Source organism: Calliphora vicina, chromosome 5, assembly GCF_958450345.1.
Source record: "Calliphora vicina chromosome 5, idCalVici1.1, whole genome shotgun sequence".
Taxonomy (NCBI): domain Eukaryota; kingdom Metazoa; phylum Arthropoda; class Insecta; order Diptera; family Calliphoridae; genus Calliphora; species Calliphora vicina.
This window is the reverse complement of record NC_088784.1, coordinates 64,894,382-64,918,063: the sequence shown is the minus strand read 5'-3', so window position 1 is coordinate 64,918,063 and position 23,682 is coordinate 64,894,382. Positions and strand designations below refer to the sequence as shown.

Here is a 23,682-nt window from a genome sequence, read left to right as displayed (position 1 = left end):
AAAATTTCCAAAAAATCAGTTCTTATCCGAATGTCAATAATTTTCATATATAGATACTTGTCTTTTTTTTAAATTTCTGTTGCATTTTTATAAAATTTCAAAAATATTATAGTTAAGCAAACTCCATACAATTATCTGGTCCCTAAAAAATGTTACTTATCCTAATTAGGAACTTTTAAATAGATCATATTTTTTACGTTTTTCCCAAATAGGTCTTTATTATTTCTATTATAGCTACAAATGTATTCAGGCTTGTTTAACGTAAATGCGTATTTCGCCAATTTTGAAGAAAATTTTCTGATTTATCTAAAAACGCAAACCCAGGTTCTATAAAAAATATTATTTTTGGAAAGCCCTATATGTTGTTCAAATTCGTCAAAAGTTAATAAGATATCACACGGCAAATAATGACAGAACAGCCTCTTTTGAGAAAAAACTAAATTTAAAAAAAAAACACACATTAGGAGAATCCCAAACCTTATCTTTTTTTTATCATCATTTATTTATTGTATCTTCATTATTTAATGAACTAACAATAAGTGGTTCAAATCTTATATCTAATATTATTATTTAATTAGTCCAGCCAGTGCCGGACGAAAAAATTTTGTATTCATGGTTGTTTTGGTTAAGTTGGCATTCTTCCTTCTAGATTAGGTCTGCTATGTCCCTTCTTCTTAATCGAGTGTGGCCACGGTTATCTAATATGTTGCGGGCCAGCGGTTTGGGTGAACTTCAAGTTTTTATACCCTCCACCACCATAAGTGGTGAATGAGGGTATATATAAGTTTGTCATTCCGTGTGTAACATTGAGAAATATTCATCTGAGACCCAACAAAGTATATATATATATATATATCCTTATGAAATTCTAAGTCGATTGAGCCATGTCCGTCTGTCTGTCCGTCTGTCCGTCTGTGTAAAACACGCTCACGTCCGAAATACGCAAACAAATATAGTAGAGTTGCAAGAAAAATGTTTATTATTATCCTAAGCAGTTTGGTATTGAAAATCAGCGAAATCCGTACAGTGGAACCAAAGTTATGAATTAAAATGTGGGACAACCTCAAATAAAAATTGATAATTTTCACATATTTTTGGAAATTGTTTGTAAATATATTGCAGCTAATATCATAAAATTTTGCACACGTTACTTTTATGATAAAAGGAGTAACTCTGGTGAAAATTATAAGAATCGGTCCAAGATTTCTACTAGCCCCCAAACAAATTTCTTCCCGAAAAATGGTTCTATGGTCTATAAATGCCTACAGAATAGCACTATCCATAGAAAATTCAGCAAAAATAAGTTTCGTGGTAAAAAAAATTATATTACAAAATTTTTCGTGGATCGGCCCATATTTGACCATAGCCTCCATATAATGTACACTTCCGAAAATCTCTTAAATAAGCATAAATGTCTTATAAATGTCGCTATCAAGTTGAAATTCGACAAAAATAATCCCCATATATACCAAAATCGTTGTACCTAATTCTATGAAGATCGGCCGATAATTGGTTATAGCTCCCATATAAGGACCAATTCCGAAAAACACAATAACCTACATAAATATCTCAAAAATATAAATATCACAACAAAACTTCACACACGTCCGTAGTATGTATTTAGAAATCATACTACTGGATTTTGTGAATATCGGTCCATATTTGACCATAGCTCCCATATAAGGTCCACTTCCAAAAATCAGTTAAGTACTCATAAATCTCTTATAAATACAATTATAATGCTAAAATTCGACACAAATTATACTCATATATATAGATATCACTGTACCAAATTGTATGCAGATTGGCCGATAATTGGTCATAGCTCCCCAATAAGGCCCATTTCCGAAAATGATATTAACCTAAAAAAATATTTAAAACATATCGATATCAAAATGAAATTACGCACAGTTCAGCAATTTGTATCCAGTAATCATACTTCTGAATTTTTTGAATATCGGTCCATATTTAACCATAGCTCCAATATAATGTCCACTCCCGAAAATCACTAAAATCTCATAAATTTCTTACAAATATAGTTATCAGGTTGAAATTCGAAACGAATTTATTCAATATATAGATTTTAGTTGGGGGGATCTGTGCAATTGCCACTCTCTGCGAAATCTTCTTTTTTCATTTAAGAGCCGTTCGACATCTGCAGAATTAATTCTATTATATCTGATTTGTCGGGGGGTTTGGGTAGCATGTTGAGCAGCCAGTTTAAGATTTTTATCGAAATTGACAAAAGAGTGATCGATGTTTTCTGGTGTTCTTAGCGGTATGTTTTCCGAGCAATGTGTACTGAGGTATTTTTTATATTTGAGCCAATTTATTCTTGTGCCTGCCATAAATTACCAGTCGGGTATACAATTTCTAGGGGCCTCAATAAAGTAACAACAGTGGGTGAGTGATCTGAAGATAGTTCCAGCGAGGATTCAATTTGAATCATTTCTCTAGGGATATTTTTCATCATAAACTCAATAACATCCGTTATTTTTCGTGGGTCAGTAGGCCAGTAAGTAGGTTGGCCGCTCGAAAGCACATTCAAATCCATTTTAGAAATTGTATCGAACAAAACACGACCTTTAGGGGTAATCAGTCGTGATCCCCAGAATGTGTGTTTAGCATTATAATCGCCAGCAGCCAGGAAACGGGGGTCTAGTGATTTAAAAAATCTATTATATTGACTTTCTGTAATTGAAAATCTTCACATTAAAATCACACATTAAGTAGTGTTTGATTCGAGCTTTTATTAAAATTGCCGAGCCTCCGCATGCTCTACCTCTGGGATCTTTGGTGTCATATATTACATATCCATTTATTCGAAATGAACTTCTGGACGTCAAATGAGTTTCAGAAACCAGCATTACATCAATTTGTTGGTTTCTTAAAAAATATTCGAGTTCTTTTTTGTGTTGGCCTTATCTTCTCTTGAAATTTTTAACGTTTTTTTTTAACATATTCCATACATGGTATGAAATTTTATCAAAAATACAACAAATTTCAACCCCAAATAGGTCGATAAAATATTAAAAAATGATTCAACACAAATATCTCTTGAACTAAAAGAGATAACCCACACATGTTAGCATATTTTGTGTACACAGAGAAAACAGATTTGTAGTATCAACCAAATTGGTTGCCAATCGAATGATTCGGATGTATACATAGAATTTTTCCGTTCTATCAACAGAAATTCAGTTAATAACACAGAATTTCGGTTGAAGCAACCAAACTTATGTTATCCTTTCTAAAACTTTGTATCCACAACTGTAAAATTCAGTCACTAAGGCAGAATCATTCGATTGGCTACAAATTCAGTTGCTACTACGAATCTCTTTTCTCTGTGTAGATATATTCGAGTACCCATTCTAACAACGAGCCCATTTAAATAAAAATCCAATCGAAAATACCTCAGGACTGACTTTGTTAAATTACATTAAGATATCTCATGATCTACCGAATTATTTCCAAAATAAAATGTTTCTAATTACTATAGTAAAAGATAATAAATAGTAACTTCTTAAGATATTTTGAATATTGTTTTTATTTAACAAAGTGGTCCAATTCAGATAATTTAATTCTTTGTCATTGAAACATTTGATTGTTACAATGAATTTGTTTGCTTAATGTACACAGAGATTTCAAATAAAAAAACTCATATTAAATATGTTTTTTTACTCAAGAATACTGATATACAAATTCAATGGTCACTATATCTAACACGGCGCCACAATTTTACAATTCAAGTGGTTACCACCTGCTGTTCACATATTTACTATGTAGCTACTCAATTATTATGTTTTCTAAGACATGGTTTGGTTTTGAAGAAATTATTAAATTGTGGTGCATGTATGTATGTAAATATAATTGTTATTTTGGTTCAGGGGTTCCCAAGTTTTGTATGCTACCTACCTTTTGAACACTTTCTACAGTTTTGAGGAATCCTATAAGGACAAAACAAAAAAGTAGTCAGATTGTCTCATTGTTGATATCATACAAAGGCGGGTCAATAAGTCCGTGACTTTTTGAATGAAACGCAGGTTTTTGGAGAAAATAAATAATCACTCAGAGAATAGGGCGGTTGAGGAAGCAATTCGTAGCCTAATTAATGTATTTTTGCCATGGAAATTGCACATGTATGCAGTAGGGTGGCCCTTAGCTATATGACGGATTTGTTTGCAGATTCTTTTCACTATCACCCACCAGTTTGATGGATTTTGGTAAAAAGAAAATCGTTTTGAAAAATTTTAGGTGAATCGGTTGGTTGAGGTTTTGAGATGCATTTACAAGGGGAAAAATGCAATTTTTTTCAGTTTTTGTAAAAATTAAATTTTGCGATTTTCGAGAAAAATTTGTTGGTCATATTTTGGCGAATGATCTCAATTTCCTCACTGTTATGAATTTTAAGTAAAACCTGTTCAGGATATTATAGTCCAGGCAATATTAAATGTAGTCTGAAAGTTGTACTAAAATGTGAAAACGTTAACCCTTAGATCGTAAGAGTCAAAGGTAAAATTTTTCAATATTTGGAATTTCTCATGGAAAGATAGCGAAATATTATATATTTTTGGGCCGATTTTAATGAAACTTATGAAAAATATAACATGAAGTCTAGTATTTATAATAAAAGCACAAAAATTTTAATTCATATTGACTGTGTTTTTCGTGATTTTAAAAGTTGATTGTCATTTTAACCCCAAGTGTTGTTAAGAGTTTATTTCCATTTTTGTGCTGTTATTATAAATACTAGACTTCATGTTTAAGATGTGCCATAACCCCAACCGATTTATCTAAAAAAAATTTCAGGATGATTTTTTTTTTACCAGAATTCACAAAAGAGTGAAAAGAATCTGCAATAAAAACCGCATTGTCTTGGTGAAAATGAACTTTTGTCTTGGCAAAATGCAGTCGTTTTTTCAAATCCTCATTAAATAGACCAAATAAGTTGGCATAATGTCAATGTAGACTTTATTGGCTGACAAACCCACCTTGGCAATCTTTGGCGCCGATTCACCCCATTGTTTTGACTGCTGTTTGGTCTCTGGTGTATTGTTGTGGATCCACGTATACTCCATGGTTACGAAAGCGGGCTAAAATTCGTCCATATTTCGATTGAATAACGCAATTCTTTTTTCGGGTGTAGAGACCTCAACTGGGCGTCCAGAACGTTCGGAATCTTCCGTGCTTGTACGACAACAACGAATTTCGGTAAACCACTTTTTATACCCTTCGCCATGAGTGGCAAGGGTATATATAAGTTTGTCATTCCGTTTGTAATTTCAACATATTTCATTTGCGACCCCATAAAGTATATATATTCTGGATCGTTATAGATAGCAAAGTCGATATAGCCATGTCCGTCTGTATTCGTGAAATCAACTTTCCGTAAACCCCAAAAAACTTACATACATGATTCACACATCAATATATCGGGAATTCTTCATTCTCGGTTGCTACTTAAAATCGAAAAATCGACCCAGAAATGGCTGAGATATAAGGAAAAAACCGGGACAACATCGATTTTTGCCCTATTTTTGATCTATATTTGTATTACTAATGATAGATATTTTAAAGTCCATTGCAACGATGTATATAAGGCTATATATTAAGTTGGACCTACAATGGGTCAAAATCGGGAAAAATATTTTTAACCCGATTTTTTTTTCATCAAAAAAATGTTTTTTATCATAAATTCTTTTTGCTAAAAAAAAATTTTTAAAAAATTTTTAAAAATTAATTTTGTTTAAATAAAAATATTAAAAAAAAATATTTTTAAGTATAATTTGGTGAAGGGTATATAAGATTCGTCGCAGCCGAATATAGCTCTCTTACTTGTTTACCATTGAAATTGATGGTGCAGAGTTCCCATATAGCCTTTATTTGAGTGATGGTTTTTTTCCTCAAAACATAATGCTTAATAAGCAGACGAAATTCAGTTTTTCCATTTTCTGCGTTACTCGGTAGTCTTTTATCAATGGATGTCAAACACAGACTGTTGACATGAACAGTGTCAACATGAGGAAAATATTAAGAAAGTGAAAGATATGTTTTCTTGGATATCCTTTGTGCAATTACGATTTTTTGTATCAATATTCTGTATTCAAAAGAAAAATATATCGATGCCAACCTTGTAGATATTGAACCAAAATAATTCGTGTTTTTTTTATTTTGAGCAGACTGTTTTTGATTATATGTATAATAAAACATAAACAAATTTAATTAAAACTTTTTTACAAAGAAAAGCTAACAAAAACCAAAATTAACTTGTAAGCTATCTGACTACAAGCTTTCGCTTACATTCTGTTCTTCTTTATTTCGTACAACAATAATGCATCATCATGATCATCAATTTAACTGGAAGCCATAAAAAACAACATAGTTTGCCTCTTTTTTTAAAAAACATCTTCAAATGTGTATATAAAAAAACATCCACGAAAAATGTAATAATAAAAAAAATAATAAAAAAAATTAAAACAAAGTTTTAATTTCAATAATTTTTTTATTATGTTTTCATTTACACTTTGTCCGGCTCTACACTTTAAAGTAATTGTTGTTAGTACTTTAAACATTTCACACATACTTACACTTAATCATAATGATCATCATCGTTGATTGTTGTCATCATCATGATCGTCATTATCGTGATCATCAAAAATTAAACTCTTACTTCGTGCAAACACTCATAACCAAGGCGAATTCATATAAGGTGACCTCATTAGCCCAGCTGATCATCAGCTGTTTTGCCCAAACTGTCAAAATTGTTGGCTTGTTGTTTACTTTCTAGTTCGCGCCAGAAAATTTAAAAAGTGAGAAAAAGCATAAAGTTTAAAAAGTGATATTAATAATAATAAAATCAATTTTAAAATATGCGTGTGTGCACTTATTGTAAATTTAAATATCCAAAGGGAAGTGGAACTTTGTTCCGCGTACCTAAAGATGAACTAAGTCGGAAGAAGTGGAGTGAAATTTGCCGAGTAAATCTCTCGCCACACTCCCGTATTTGTTCCAAACACTTTTTGGCTTCCAGTATTAAATTTCTTTTGTTCACCACGCGTTTGAACTCTTCATCGATAATATTACCGTTCTCCACAAGAAATAAAACAATAAATAAAAATAAATATAAATCTTTCACTGGTTTGTTGTTAAATTCCAGTTTATTATTAAATTCGCCTTGCTTTATACACAGCTGTTTTTTTGACAGATTGGGCAAGAAAGCAAAAACAAAATGTATGTTGTTTTTGTATTGTTGTACTTGTTGTAGGGATGAGGTCACCTTATATGAATTCGCCTTGCTCATAACTAAATGTTAAAAAAAAAACAAACGTACTACAGTGGGCTGATTGAAAGGAAAATGGTAAATTAAATATAAAACCTGATGGACCCATATCCCAAAAAAAAAACTAGGAATAGGTACCTATTAATATTTAGAAAAAAATTATTTGCCATACAAATTTCCTTTATGGATAATGTCAAAACTATTCATCAAAATATTAGATTCGTTCGGTTCAATATTAAAATTCGGTTTCATATTTTTCTGTTTTTATATTTCTTGCACTTTTTTGTCTATCGATACCACTGTGCTAAGTACATGGGAGTTTATAAAAGACACATCATTTGTGTGTTAGTAGTGGAGGGGTCAAGTTAATCATTAAAATGTAACACTAAAAATAATAACAAAAAATAAAAAAAGAACAATAACAAATAAAGAAACAGCAACAAAAGCAACAGTTGAGTTTATTTTTTATTAATTAAACCAGAGTTCATTTTCATTCATTCAACATTTTAATTTTGTACATTTTGCATGATTACGAGCAAATATACATACGAGTACAAAGTTTTAATGGTTTAAAACAAGAAAAAACCTAAAACTTATTAAAAGAAAAGTTACTTAACAAAAAATTAAAAAAGCAAGATCAACAAACGAAACGAAATTAAATGCCAAATAAGCTTAAAATTTATAAAAAATACTTGTATGTAAAATATATGAGTATGTTTGTTTTTTCTTGTGTAAATATTTTGAAATCAAATATTATTATTCGTACATACTACATAATATATTTTTCTAAATGAATCAACTAAAAACTTGGTAAATAATGTTTAGTTAACAATTATTTACTTAACTTTAAAATTAATGAATTTATGCGAAGTTCTTGATTTCAAAATACATACATATATTACACAGTGTAACGAATCAGATAGTTTCACAAATATGTTATTAAGAAATGTGTGAAAAGGTTTTTTAAAACTATTTTTGTTTATTTTCCCTATATAACATTGAGAAATATTTATCTGAGTCCCAAAAAATCACATATGGGCAATTTCACGAGAATGACAACCACGACTGAAAAAACAAAAACCTTTGAAACTTTTTTTCAAGATGATTTGAATAGGAGAAAATAATAAAATGATACTATGTGAAAGCATTCATTAAAATCGGCCCAAAAATATATAACATTTCATAATCTTTCCATTATTGAAAAATTTGACCTTTGACCTTCACGATTTAAAGGTTAACGTTTTCCGATTTTAGTAAAACTTTCAGACCATATTTAAAATTACCAGGACTATATTATTATGAATAGGTTTTACTTAAAATTTATAACAGTAAGGAAACTGGGCTCATTCGCCAAAATATAGCCAAAAAATTAGTTTTTCTCGAAAATCACAGGTACGGAAAAACTGTAAGAGATATTGACAAGATTTTTTTAATATTTTTATTTTTAAATTTTTTTGGCCATACCTGCGAATAAGTAAACGGTATCCTATAAAGACAAAAGCTCATACACAAATAAATACGGATATATTTTAAATAAATATTAGCTTTTATTTAAATTTTTCTCAAAATATGTTAATTTTTTTCCTAAATTTCTTGCCCAAGTGGCCTGTTAATAGTCTGTGGAATTTGTAATAACTTTAAAATTTTTTAACCAATTTTTGTCATTTATATCTCATTACAACGACAATTACACATTTCGATTATTTTGCACTCAATTGCAAAAGTATTTAGTTAGTAGCAGCAAATTTACAAAAACTGAAAAATTTTAATTTTTTCCTAATTTTAGGTTATTTTGACCCAAAAATAAAAATTAATTGCTAAATAAAGATTTAAATTTGTGGATTTAGATTTCCCGAAATCTTTGCATGGATATACATCCCAGAATAGACACATGGCCGGTACAACCAGACCTCCATGCTCCCGCAATGCTTAGCCTATCAGCCGAATTTCGTGCCAATTTTTTGGACACGAGTTGTTAAGTTTTCCTTAATTAATTTGCCACGTAAAAAACATGTTATATATCAATGCATAGAGGATTTTGTCTACTTTTCAATAATGTATATAACTTTTGACAATTAAAAAATTCATGGAATACTTTTTTGAAAAATATGACAAAAAATCCTTTTTATTGAGTTTTTGCATAGATACAAATTTTTTCTAATTATAATAACATTTTTATTTATGAATATTTTTTAATGAAATTTTACACTTACATATATAGATTTTTTTATTTAAAATGGAAAAATAAAAGCAAATTTTGAAATTTGTAATCACGAATACCGCTATTCCCAAAAAAGTATTGAAAAATTCCAAAAATGGGATATTTTCGTTTTTTGGCTATAATATCCACACCAGGGGCGGGGTTATCGGAATCCTTTACAAAATAATTAAGAACATATTGAGCCATCTAAAATGGGTTACTATATTTCGATATCGACTATGCGATTTGAGAATTTTTGCCATAAAGTTGAATTTTACATAAAAAATAGGCGTTTTTTGAATGGACTTGGTCCCCTGGGTATCAAAAATTATAATTTTTTTTGTCATTTAAAATATTTAACGTTAATTTAGCTTTTCAAAAAGTATAAATTCATTATACATCCTCTTAGAAATTTTTTAGATAACTGAAAAAGAATAAAAGTACTTTTTTCTCAAAAAAATAGCGAAAAATCGCTTTTTTTAATTTTTTTTAATTCTAATGCATGTAACTTTGGACTCAGTCATGGTTTTTAAACAATTCTTCAATTCCTTTATTTGATATATACATACATCTGTTGTTAATCCTATAAAAGAAAAATGGAGAAATTCGGTAAATATTTGGAACCGCGGTCATCAAAACACTGGAGTAGGGTGGGTAAAAATGTTGAAAATTTAATTTTCAAATGCGAATATCTCCTAAGCTATAAGAGATAATTGATAGTTTTATGTAGTGCTCAATGAGAAGATTCTATATATGTAATTTTTTTGAAATCGGAACACAAACGAAGAAATAGTATCATTTTTAAAATTGACCATACCCGAGGTGTCCTACTTTGGGGATCCTTGGCCCAGCTCCTGGTGGGCTCATCAGGCCCAGATTCAAAACTTAAACTCGACATGTGAAATTTGAGCATGTGAAATTTCATTCAAATCGAAGTAAGGGTTTAGAAGTTACAGATTTATTTCCCTCTTTTTTTCTCATACCACTGTGTGACGTTTGTTGTCAAGACAAAGTTGTCTGAGCAAAAGCACTAACAATTTTGTCATAACGAAGCAATAATATTAATAAATGGAGACTATACCTGATAATTTTTTATTTTGACAACCATTTTGACGTTTATCAAGATAAGAATTTATCAGGTATAGACAGGGGTTAAGTTAAGTATATGTCTGCTTTTACACACATCAAGTTTACTTGAAGCAAGTCTCTTCGATTCCCTTTTAAACTTGCTCGACCGTTTACACACAGCATGTCTGTATTAAATTTTGTATGTCAAAACCTAATAGACACCATAGTGAAAATGAGAAAACAAAATAGAATTGAAGAGACTTGCCAGTACAAGCAAGTTTGTACCCCTCTTCTTTCTTCTTGCCTCTCTCTCTTATAAACTCTAGACTTGCGCAAGAAAACTTGCCCTGTGTAAAAGCAAAACTCGGTCGTTACAAAAATTAATTTTTTTTAATTTTTTATTTATTTCATATATGTAATACATATATGAAATAAATAAAAAATTAAATTTATCAAGCACTATGAGAACTTAATCCACTTATTAGTCCTCAATTGCTGTTGCCTAACAAAACTTTGCCTCCATTAGAGCTAAACACGTGAATAAATATAAAAATGGCTGAAAAAATATTGCACGCGTATCAACAATATCTTCACTTTATAAACACTTACGTGTCTGTGGTCAATAAATACATTCTACTGCAGTGATAAGAAAGTCGAGTGAGTGATTCATTTGACTACATACTACAGATTTAAAAGTCTTTAAAAAGTTTATAACAAAGTAATAAATGTTGTTTTTTTTTGTTTATATGCGATTATATTTTATTGTTATTTGCAAAGAACTTAAAAAAACTAGTGGGATAACATGGCACTTTTGGGTTGTTATTCAAATTCGTTTGATATCTGTTCTAATGTTTACTTAGCCCCAGGCAACATAGACGGGATGACGACGATAAAATTCATTGACAGCATTACCACCGCCATAACCCCAACGCTTACCATAGTCATAACCACTGCCATATTTATAGCCACTGCCATAACCATAACCGGAACGGGCATAACCATTAGAAGCTGAATTGAGAGTTTTAGTGGAGGTGGCCAAAGGTGCAGCTATAGCTGCAGTCGAGGCTAAGGGTACTCTAGTGGCCACCATGGGAGCAGAATATACACCAGGTTGATAATAGCCATAACCAAAAGTTTCCGAGGTGCTTAAATCATCATCTGAAGATTTTTCCTAGAATGAGAAAACAGTGTTAAAGTTTAACAAAAACTAAAAAATGTAATTTTCTTATAAATGAGTTAAGATTATCCGAGTTGACTTAAATTTTTAGCGTTGGAATATTATAATATAACAACTGTTATATTATTCCGAACCACATTCCCCGAAATTGCAAAAACTTTCATATCACTTCTCGAATAACTTCTTGGAGTTTAATTTGAATGTCAAGTTTTAAAATTTTCTAAACTTTATTTTTATTTTCTAAACCTAATTTTTGGCCTGAAATAAACAAAATCAATTAACTCACCACTTCTATAGGTCCTGCCATACACCGATACACCAGACTCATTAAGATGAAAACACATGTGATCGAAAACTGTAAAATATATTCCAAACATTAGTTAGTTAAACAACTTTCTCCAATTCGTCACCTGAAAAAAATTATACTTACCGTTTTTACCATATTGAATTTCTAAACAAAATTTTGCAAATAGAAAATAATTAACAAGTCTTAATTTACAATGTTCTTAATTGAAACTGTAACTGATGTCTAGAGTGTTGCAACAGGTCTCTTATATACTAAACTGAGTATTGGAAAATCAATTTTCAATTCTACTTTTTTCCTCTTTAAAAGATGCTAAAAATAATTTGCATCATCTTTATTTTCCCTTCACGAATGAGTGAAATGATTTGGATCTCTTTAATGGAGGTCAAGAGAATCTTATGGAAAACTCATTAAATTTTGTAAGTAACATGATTGGAGATCTATTGCTACAAATGAAATTGAACTTGTGATGGAATGAATTTCCATTATTATTTTTGTTTATTTTATTATTTTTAACACAAGTATTTATTAGTCAGGGAGATCTCTGATCGAAATTTAATACAATTGGATTTCGCTAGGATTTTGAACGCTTGAAATTCATCATATATAATTTTGTATAATTAGCATAATATAACTACATAAACAAAGAGGATCTTAGACTTCTTCAGTTAGTTAGCCCATTTGGAGTGCTCAAAAAGTAATTTGTTGAAGACAATCTGATTGATCATTAATTTCCTTATTTCTTTATTAATACTCTTCTGAAAGCAGCTATTCATCGTTGTACATAGCTTTAATAGCTCGATTTTTTCGAAGTGGAAGTCGTATGTTAATCGAATTTTAAAAGTTTTAAGAATCCCATTATTTTTAAGGACTTTGGTGTCAATTTCTAAAATGATATCTCCAAATTTTTTCCAAAATACAATGTTTCTAAACTATTCACACGACCTAACTTCATGGCGATCGGTTCATAATTGGCCATGGTTAGGTTAGGTTTCATGGACAGCTACTCGTCAAGCAGCTCACTTTGGTTCATTCAAAACTGATCCCATTGTGATACCCAAAACCAACCAGATTCTCTGAAGAAGGAGTGGATTCGTCTTAGATTTATCCTTGATAGCTCATCTAAACACGATAGGAATGGGATTCCAAGGATACATTCCCTCAAGTTTGTCAGAGCAGGCCATTTGCAAAATGGGTGGGGCACAGTCTCCTCCTCTTCTTCGTTATGAAAGCTTCTACAGTAGTCGTTGTACCCCGTAGGCCCTGTCTTCTAGCGTGTGACCCACTTATACAGTGTCATGTAATTAAGGAAACAATTAGCCGTATTACCCTAGAATGTCTCGCTATCTCATTTAGGGATACCCGGAACTCCTCGGTTAATCTAGATGTCGTATAGACACCGCTATACTGTTAACGGCAGCCTTGCAATAAGTAAATATACATATCCGGATATTCGATAATACCTCAGCCAATTGGATGCACATTTTATAGCAGGAATTTCCGCCTGAAGACCAAGCCTTAAGTAGGATTTTGTCCCAAAGTTCTTTATAAAGAAACCTCCACCGACTCTATTACCCCTATTTAGAGTTGTCAGTATATAACCTTATGACATCGTCAGGGGGGACGAGTTCGCGCAGCCACATATCCCTGTTCAGGGTTATAATATGGAAATTCATGTCAAAAGATGGTTTTGTGATGCTGTAATCGACATTGCTACGTATATTTCCATAGTAATTCAGTATCTGAGAATGCCCAAGGTCCTTACCAGACCACGAACAGCCAGCATTCAGTCTCACAGCTGAATTTGTATCACCATCAAATCATCCAGTAAAAAGTGCCTTAAAGGAGGTGGATTTTATAGCGGCAATTAACCAATAATCCTTAGAACTCGTTCAACGGTCTTTCCGTGTATAGCAATCTCTAAGGCGTACCACCACACTAGTACTATATAAAACAAGATGGGTTTAACAACTGATTTGAAGATCCAATTGATACACTTCGGCCTAAGAGTAGATGGCCACATAGGTCTTGTTGATCCTGTTCTGAATGTACAGATTTGAGGATAATCTTTTATCCTAGAGAAGAGAACCAGTTCCGTCTTTTGGGCGTTCACACTTGAAAGACTCCACTCACTCAGTGTACTTAATGCCGGTTCCATACAACTAGATAATGTATCCAGAAATTGACCAGATATTAATACTTACTATATCTTATATGTTTTTATAACAGTACTCTATGTTTATTCAGTTCCCACTAGATATGGGTGACTGACCCGAACTAGTAATTTTACCTATCAGTTTCGGTCACAACTAGTTACACAATTGTAATGTCCTAAACAGGGGGGGGTTGACCATACATAGACTACAAAGAGACTGTCCGATATCTGGTCCAAAGTCGTCAACGCATTGAATTCACATACTGGTTACATAGAGTTGCTAGCTACATAACTGCTAAAGAGTACGTGTCCTAAGAACAAGCTAATTTACCTCAAATAGTCAGTACAATGCTAATAACAAAATTGTGTGGTATGATTAACCGGCTCTAGATTACATTACTTTATTAAAATAACACGTAAAATAAACAATTATTTTCAAAATCCCTTTTTAGGGTGGTGAGTAAAATGAAAAAAACTATTGAAATGAATACAGACAATGGATAATAAAATTATAATGGACAGTAAAAATATAATACACCCAGTAATGCATCAAATGGCTCGTTAGATTACAAAGTGATACTAAGTGACAACTGACTCTCCAATTATTACTTCGAGTGTGTAATATAAATACTTTCTACAGTGCACTCTAGGTTACTTAGAGACACTAAAATGACAATTGAAATCACCATAGATTAAATAGGAATTATATAAACAAAATTTGTATAAAACCAGTTTGTATTACTCATAAAAAAGTGCAAAAAAGTACCAAATAAACATTTAAAGTGACTGACTACTAGTGTTTATAAAAAACCGACTTTTTACAAAACCGGTTTGTCGGTTAACCGAAAATTGGCCTTTTTCAGAAAACCGGTTTTTCGGTTAACCGACATCGAAAAAACCGGTTAAACCGGTTAACCGTCATATATGTGTAGAAAACATAAAATGTCCAATAAAGTACATACGGCTTTAAAATTTTTAGTTTTTAGTAGTCAGAAATGGTTAATATTAAATAACTATGAATATACTAAAGTGGTAAGTCCATTTTATTTTGTAAAAATTTCAAAATTATTATCTCAGTCAAATGAAATTGAGTATAAATATGTTACTAACTATATAATAGTTGTTTTAATTATTGGTTTATTCATTAAATTTCAACCAAAAAATGTAAATTAATTTTTTAATTAAATATTTGACAATTTTGAAATTTATTATCACCTCGACTTTCTGATATGAAACAGAAAATATTACAAATCCCAAAAAAGGACCTATAAGATGCAGACGCACTTCTTCTTAGCTGTGCTTATTTGTCATTATGAATCATATCATATCAGATTTCATAAATATTTCAAATCACGGATTTTAGAACATTTTTTGTCTCTTCTGTAATATTTCTGAAAAGGACTTCGTACACTAAGCTAACGAATTGATTGAAAGAAGGTATGCAATTCAAATTAACGTTTGGTAAAATCATCACTAAGTTTATAATGAATCATTATTAAGATTTAGCTTAACTTCTAGAATTATGCGGAATTTAATTTTTAATAGTTTCATTATGTGCAATTTATTCTGAAAAAGTTTTTAATAAACTCATCATCCTCTACTATTTTGAATCATTGTAATTTATAAAAATATCAATCTAAATAGGTTTGTATTGTAAATCAGCAGTTTAGGTTTCAAATCAGACCAGAAAACCATGAGATTTCCTAATTTTAAAAACCGGTTAACCGAGTGATAAAAACCGGATAAACCGGTTAACCGAAAATTAACATTTTAAATTAACCGGTTCGCAAAAAACCGAGATTTCGAAGAAAAACCGGTTTTTCGGTTAACCGGTTAACCGGTTTATAAACACTACTGACTACACTCTAGATTACTTAGAGACAATTGTAACCAGTTGACTTTTCGCAGAACTACAAAGAGTATATACAGTATTGGCCATAACTAAAGCACCCCCTCAATAGATTTTTTCAAAACATAATTTTTTGGATAAAAAATGCTTTTTGAATTCTGATTTGTATATATTTTATTAACTTATATTGTTAATGTTCATATAACATTCATTTAGTAAAAGATAATTTTATGAACAATTAATTTAAAATGATAAATCATATAAAAACACAAAACGCAACGGACAAAACAAAAGCACCCTCTTATAAGATGTTTAAAAATTTGATTACGCCACTGTATATTTGCATTGTGAGTTGACCGGACTGACAACGAATGGACTTAAAAATTCCAGAAGATAAAAATAAAGAAAGGCGTAGTGTGTATAATTTAAGTTTTATACAGTTTATTGTAATAAAAACAATGGCATGGAAAAAGTACTCCAGTGAATTTAACATTAAAGTTATTGAAGACTGGAAGACGGGCTTATCACGACATGAATTGAGTAAATAATATTCAATTAACAGATCAGTTTTTTTCAGGCTCATTTCAAAGTTATTGCAGACTGGTCGCATATCAACGGTGCATTCTGGAGGACGTCCGCGAAAATAAACACGATATTATGATTCCTTGATCAAAAGAGCAATTCAAAAAGATCCTACGGCATAATCTAGTCAAGTATGAACATGTTTAAGATTATGCGTTAGCGAAAGAACAATCCGTTGAAGAGTAGTAGAAGTCGGATTATTCAGTTGACGACCAGCAAAAAAACCCATTATATCAGCTAATAACAAGCTAGACTGGAGTTTGCCAAAGCGCAGATCGACTAGATTGTCCAAAAATGGAAGACAGTACTGTTCACTGACGAATCCAAATACAACTTAAAAAGTTCCGATGGAATAAGGCGTGTACGCAGACCAAAGGAGAAAGACTGAATCCTAAGTATTGTAAATGAACAACTAAACATGGAGGAGGCAATGTAATGGTCTGGGGTTGATTTTCTGGTCAAGGAATTGGGCCAATTCATAAAATTAATGAGATTATGGATCATTTTATGTACCGTGATATAATGAACGATGTAATTTTGCCTTATGCCAGTGAAGAGATGCCACTTAAAGGGAGCTTCCAACAGGATAAAGATCCTAAGCACACCTCAAAAATGTGTAAGACTTGGCTACAGAGCAATAATATTCAAGTTATTCATTGGACTCCTCAATCCCCCAATATCAATCCTATTGAGAACTTGAGGGATATTGTTAATATGAAAATAAAACGTGAAAATTGCCGAAATAAGGATCGGAAATTTTCACGATTTATTTCAAGCCGTTAAAATAGCCTGGGAAGGAATATTGCAAGACAAGATAAAAAACTTAATATCTTCTATGCCTAAGTGATGTGCTTGTGTCATCCAATGCAAAGGATTTGCAACAAAATAGTACTTAAAATTAGTGTTATATTATATCCATCAAGGGGTGCTTTAGTTTTGTCCGTTTCATTTTCTACCTTAAAATATTTTTTGATTTTAAGTTACCACTTATGGAAAGATTAACTTTAAAAGTATTTGTTTATCGATAATAAACATATTAACAACTGAAAATAATACATAATCGAAATTTAAAACATTGTTTTTATAAAAGAAAATATAATATGAACAAAATTCACTGAGGGGGTGCTTTAGTTATGGCCGATACTGTATGTGTCAAATGAACCAAAATATATAAATTGGAGTCAGCCAAATGATCAGACATTAGTGAAAATTACTGTCTACAAGAGATACATTGACTACTTGTAAAACTGTTGGGTAATTACACATTTATATATTGTTTAATTTATGGCATAGTTTAGGGGTTAAATTGAGTTATAATGCAGTACCCTAAAATTACAATAATTAAAATCTAAGCATATTTTTAGGAGTCATTTTAAAATACAAGTGGTGTACATAGTTGCCAGATTTGAATTTAATTTTTAGAAATGTATGTATGCTCGGCACAGTGGTTCAAACGTAGTCACTGCTGATGTATTTTTGAGTTGATTTGAGTTTACATGGGGTTGTAGTTGCAATTGGTTGCTTGCCTCAGGCCTACACAACTTTAAAACAATCACCAAAAATACAGTTCTTATGCGAATGTCAAGAAATTTTATAATTATATATTTAGTACTTGAAAATATCACAACCTTACATGAGATGATAACAATTTTTTTGTTTTTTTTTTTTAAATTTGAGTTGTATCTATCTATCTATCTATATGAGGAATTCATGTCATGTCAGGAAGAAATTTGCACCAAGATTAGTTGTATTGGATAATAATCCAGATTCAATTTTTCAAAAGTATCCGGTTTATTTAAAGGAAATAAACCAACGTTTTAACAATTGGTGTATTTACACGGTCTACTATTTGGTCATATTGTCATAATGTCCTAATATATTATGATAGTTTTAACAAATTTTTGTTGTGTTTCAAACAAAAAAGTTCTAAACTAATAACACTATTTGAACTATGTTTATTGTTTTGTCATTAAATAATACTTTTTTTTGTTTAAAACACAACAACAACTGTTATAATATATTAGGACATTATGACGATATGACTAATAGCAGACGATGTGAATACCCCAAATATATTTAAAAAAGTTGATTGTTAACAGAACTGAAATGACACCAAATGGTCCGAGAATTGATTGGATGAGCCATCTGATCTATTTGTACTCTTAACAGAAGTGACACGAGATAATCCGCGCAATTGTAAACTGGCTTTCGATATGTGTTCCAACATTATCATAAATTTTCTATACTTAGCGGTAAGAAATTGAAAGTAGTTAATACAAAAATATAATAAAAAATTAATTATGATTATCCCAAACCTTTACATCGGCTAATGGCAAAATACTCTCTAATTCTAGTTGACATTTTTGAACAGACTTTAGATTCGCCCACTGTTTCTTAAAGTCTCCATCTTCAACTTTGGGACATCCTTCAATTTTGATTTGATGAAGGCTGTCATTTTCTTTTGCCACATAAATTAATTGATCATTATCCAATGGGCGACAGTAGTGAAAGTTGATTGTATGCAAATTTTTAAATTCTGCAAAAGTTGAACAAATGTTCGTTGCAGCATTCTTGGGCCACGTCCAAGACTGTACCTGTGCACATAATTCTTCTTTCTTTCTGGCCCGTTCGAGGGGCTGGTAAGCAGTCTCCAAATCCATAAAATAACTTTCGTATGAAAATTCAATGTTTTTGAGTTTGAAAGCTTTTTCGTGATGTTTCTTAAGGGCCAGGAAAAATATTTCTTCGAAACACGGTGAAGCCTTATCCCACTTTAATTTGTTCCAATGAAACTGCAGGATTTTCAAAGACGGTAGATTGATAATGGCTTGAATGCCTTGAGTGTCACTTGTGAATGCTAATAATATTAAAGTCTCTAAGTAAAGCCAATGATTGCATAATTTTAAAAATGTGGGTATATTGTATAAATTATAGCAATACACCACATTTAACGATTTCAAATGATTTTTTTGACTCACTGCCAATAAATGGTTAGGATCTAAATTACTGCAAAATTTTAATCCCATATTTTCTACACTTTCTAATTGGGGTAGATATTTTCCGAAGAAGCTATCAGTATCAACACCATTGAAACTTATACTTTTTAATCCCTTGCAGTATTTAGCTAAATCCAATACAGTTTCGTCTAGAAATGTGTTGCCTTCTATTTCTAACTCACGCAGGTTGTTAAAATACTGAAGATTATGGCGAAAGTCTTGTTGAAATTGTAAATAATTCATTTCTTCTTCCTCGGAAGTGCCGCAGAATCGCGAAAAGAAAAATGTTACCAAATTAATACGTTCCACCGAACCAGCACAAAGTCTACATAACTCCTCTATTTGCCAGTCCTGCAGCTTAAGAGAATTTTTAAATGTCCAATAATCATAATACATAAAGTTAAATTTTCGTTTGTATATGTCTTCGATAACTTGTCGAAAATACTTGGAAACTTTAGCTAAAACTAGCTGATTCTGCAAATCAATTAAATTAAATATTTTGCAAACAATTTCCTCAGGAAGTGTTGAGAAATAATCAGAGGAATCCTTCATAGACATTGACATTTTGAGAGGTTCTTGGGTACAACCAGGCAAAGAAGCTGTAAAAAAATTAAATTAAAAAAATATTGTTACGAAATTGCATTATCAATTGGAATTTAACAGTCTGTAAAAGCTGCTTGCAACATTTATCATGTTTATAAACATTTCAATAGCGGATTTCACTATTAAATGCGAATGGTCTTGCATCATTGCAAATGCAAAATTGTATAGGTTTTTGTGTGTATTTTGTTATTGGATTACGGCAAAATTTTGCATTTGCAAATATGCAAGACCATTCGCACTTAATAGTGAACTCCCCTAATAAGTATAACCGCCTACTTATCAACAATGTTGATAGCACGCTATTACATAAAATATTAAGCAGCTTTAAAAGCTCTAGGTGATCAATGTGGAAATAGAACATTCCGAGTTTTTTCCGTTTAATTATTCCGTTTGATTATTCATGAGACAAGATGGCGCTGTGTATATAAATAGCAACAGCGTGATGTGAGTTAGTTAGTATATCGTAGGCGCTGCACAGTGGTATGAGAAAAAAAAAGAGGGAAATAAATCTGTAACTTCTAAACCTTTAGTCCGATTTCAATGAAATTTCAATGTGGATTTTCACATGCGCAAAGTTTTCAAATTGGACCTCATGAGCCTACCAGGAGCGGGACCAGGGGTCCCCAAAATAGGACACCTCGGGTATGTTCAATTTTAAAAATGATCCTATTTCTTCGTTTGTGTTTCGATTTCAAAATAATTACACATATAGCATGTGAAATTTCATTGAAATCGGACTAAGGGTTTAAAAGTTACAGATTTATTTCCCTCTTTTTTTTCTCATACCACTGTGCGCTGTTAGAGTTAACAGCAACTGTATTCCCAGTGTAGTCATGTAAATTATAAAATGTGTGTATTAAAAGAGATCTCACTCGAGTGGCTGTTTAAATTGTTGTGTAAATGTAAATAAATAAAGATTTGTTACAATTTTTTAACTGCAGTTCGCTTTTGTTTACATTTAAAAGAATCCGGTTTATTTAAAGAAAATAAACCACCGTTTTTAAAAGGTTAAAACTTAACAATGTTTTACTAATATATCGAATTGTTATACAATCGAATCTATGTGTATAATGTCTTGATGAAAAGTACCATTACAACAAATCCAAGTAAGAGAGATATATTCAACTGTGCCGAATCTTATATACACTTCACCAAATTATACTTTAAAATAAAAATTTTAAATATTTTTAGGTAAACAAAATGTTAATTTTTTTACCAGTTTTTTTTTGAAACAGTTTTTTAATTTTTTTTTTTAAATTTTAAAAAATTTTAATTTCCAAAATTTTTTTTAATATTTAGTGAAAAAAAAATGTTTGGTGAAAAAAAAACTCGGGTTAAAAAATATTTTGTCCGTTTTTGACCCATTGTAGGTCCAATTTACTATGGGTCTTATATACACAGGTCTTTGAAATATCTATCATAAGATATCCATATTAATGATTTAGTAATCCAGATATGGGTCAACAATAGGTAAAAAATTGAGGTTGTCCTGGTTTTTTCCTTATATCTCAGCCATTTGTGGACCGATTTTCTCGATTTTAAAAAAACCGAGCCATAAGAATTTCGAAGATATTTGAATCGTGTATGTAAGTTATTTGGAGACTTCGGAAAGTTGATTTCAACACACAGACGGACATGGCTATATCGACTCCGCTATCTATAACGATCCAAAATATTTATACTTTGTGGGGTCGCAAATGAAAAATGTAGAAATTACAAACGGAATGACAAATTTACAAATACCTTGCCACTCATGGTGAAGGGTATAAAAAATTAAGTACCATTAAAGATTGTTATTCACTCAGAAACATATGTGTTTAATTTCCTATTTCTAGGCCCATTATTAAAGAAAATTCAAAAAGTACCATTAGAATAACGAAAAAGTACCTATAGTTCAGTTCTCATATGTTGGTACCTAAATATTGTTCTAAGTTCATTCAGATACATATCTGCTAACTTTAATGTCGACAAGTTAAATAATTTAAAATATTAAAAAAAAGTACCATTAGGAGAAAAGTTCCAATTTCCCTTTTCCTCCTTGAACATCCCTCAAGTTTAAAATTTAAAAATACTCCATTTTGGCAAAAAAAAATGTATGCTACAAACATGTCTCAAACGATTAAAATGTGTGTTAATGTGCTCAAGAAAAATATGTTTACCCGGATTTAGCACTCGAGTTCCAAATAATACTCTGTTAGTTTATTTTTTTATGAATCCAGGAACCAATGTAAATTTTTTTTTCAAAATTGGCTTAATCATTTCAAATAAAATGTATTGACCCGTTTTTACCCCCTTTTTGGTACTTTTTTTATCCCCATTGCAGTGGTAAAATTTAATTCAAATAAATTTCTGTATCGCGGTGGGAGCTCATAGTAAAATATTCACATGTCTATATCAATTTATAGAAAAAGATATTTTAAGAAAAAAGTACCAAAAATAAACACAATAAGGATTCGAATTTCCAAAAAGTACCAAATTCATTTGTTATTTTTTGATAAGTAAAGAATACGATTTAAAATTTGTTTTTATGTTTATTGGTTTAAAAGATACATAGGCTGCCAAAAAAAGTACCAAAATACAATTATTAAATAAATAGCTTTTTTCTACACAAATGTTAATTCTAAATAAATATAAAGAATGGATAGAGCTTTGTATTGTAAAAATACATTTTAAATTGGATTTATTTTCAGTCTTCAATTCAATATGATTTGTGTTTATGTATATGATTTAATTTGAATAGGAACATATGTACATACAAAAGTGACCATAGTTCAGATACCTTAGGATGGTTCTTAATACGAGGTTTATACAGTATTTATTCCCTGTAAAATATTTACATAAAAATAGAAAATGGGCTATATATAGAAACCGCAGATTCGCCATCAGCATGTTCAAAATAGTAAGGAAATATATTTAGCCTTTGGAAATTATACAAACTAATTCAACTAATAAATATTTATTCGAAAAGATAAAGGGTTTTTACATTCGGAAATTAAATTTTTTTATGATAGAGAACTTACAAAATTGTCAATAAAATTTAAAAAAGAAATTTTTATCTTTGAAATTTATACCAGAGATGTCTGCTTGTTTGCTGAATATTTATGCCATCAAAAATTTATGTTCATGAAAATCTGAGATAGAGGGTATTGAATATAGTCCCTCGATATATTATTATAATAAAATACTAAAAAAAATACAAATATAATAATTATTTTTTTGGCATTTTTAGTTAAATATTTGGAAAAGTTTCCATTGTATTGTATGTACATTTGGGATGACAAAAGGGACTGGGTTTTACAAATCCCGAGATTCGGGATTTAATAAATGTTAATCCGGGGATATTTCGGGATCTCAGGATTTGTCGGTACTTCGGGATTTTTGTTTCACATCAAAAAGCATAAATTTCGTTTTATATCTTGAATTAGAAAACATTTATTTCGCTATATATCCCACTCGCATCCCACTAAGC

At 30.8% G+C, this 23,682-nt stretch overlaps 1 protein-coding gene across 1 annotated transcript; it reads right to left on the bottom strand.

The window, feature by feature from the left end:
• Positions 1-11,290: 11,290 nt before the first annotated feature.
• Positions 11,291-12,258, bottom strand: LOC135962321 (uncharacterized). The gene is made up of 3 exons (XM_065514181.1): positions 12,155-12,258; positions 12,011-12,079; positions 11,291-11,718 (listed from the first exon to the last, which is right to left on the bottom strand). The coding sequence occupies exons 1-3, from the start codon at positions 12,164-12,166 to the stop codon at positions 11,404-11,406; spliced, it is 396 nt and encodes a 131-aa protein (XP_065370253.1). The 5' UTR covers positions 12,167-12,258; the 3' UTR covers positions 11,291-11,403.
• Between the last annotated feature and the right edge of the window lie 11,424 nt (positions 12,259-23,682).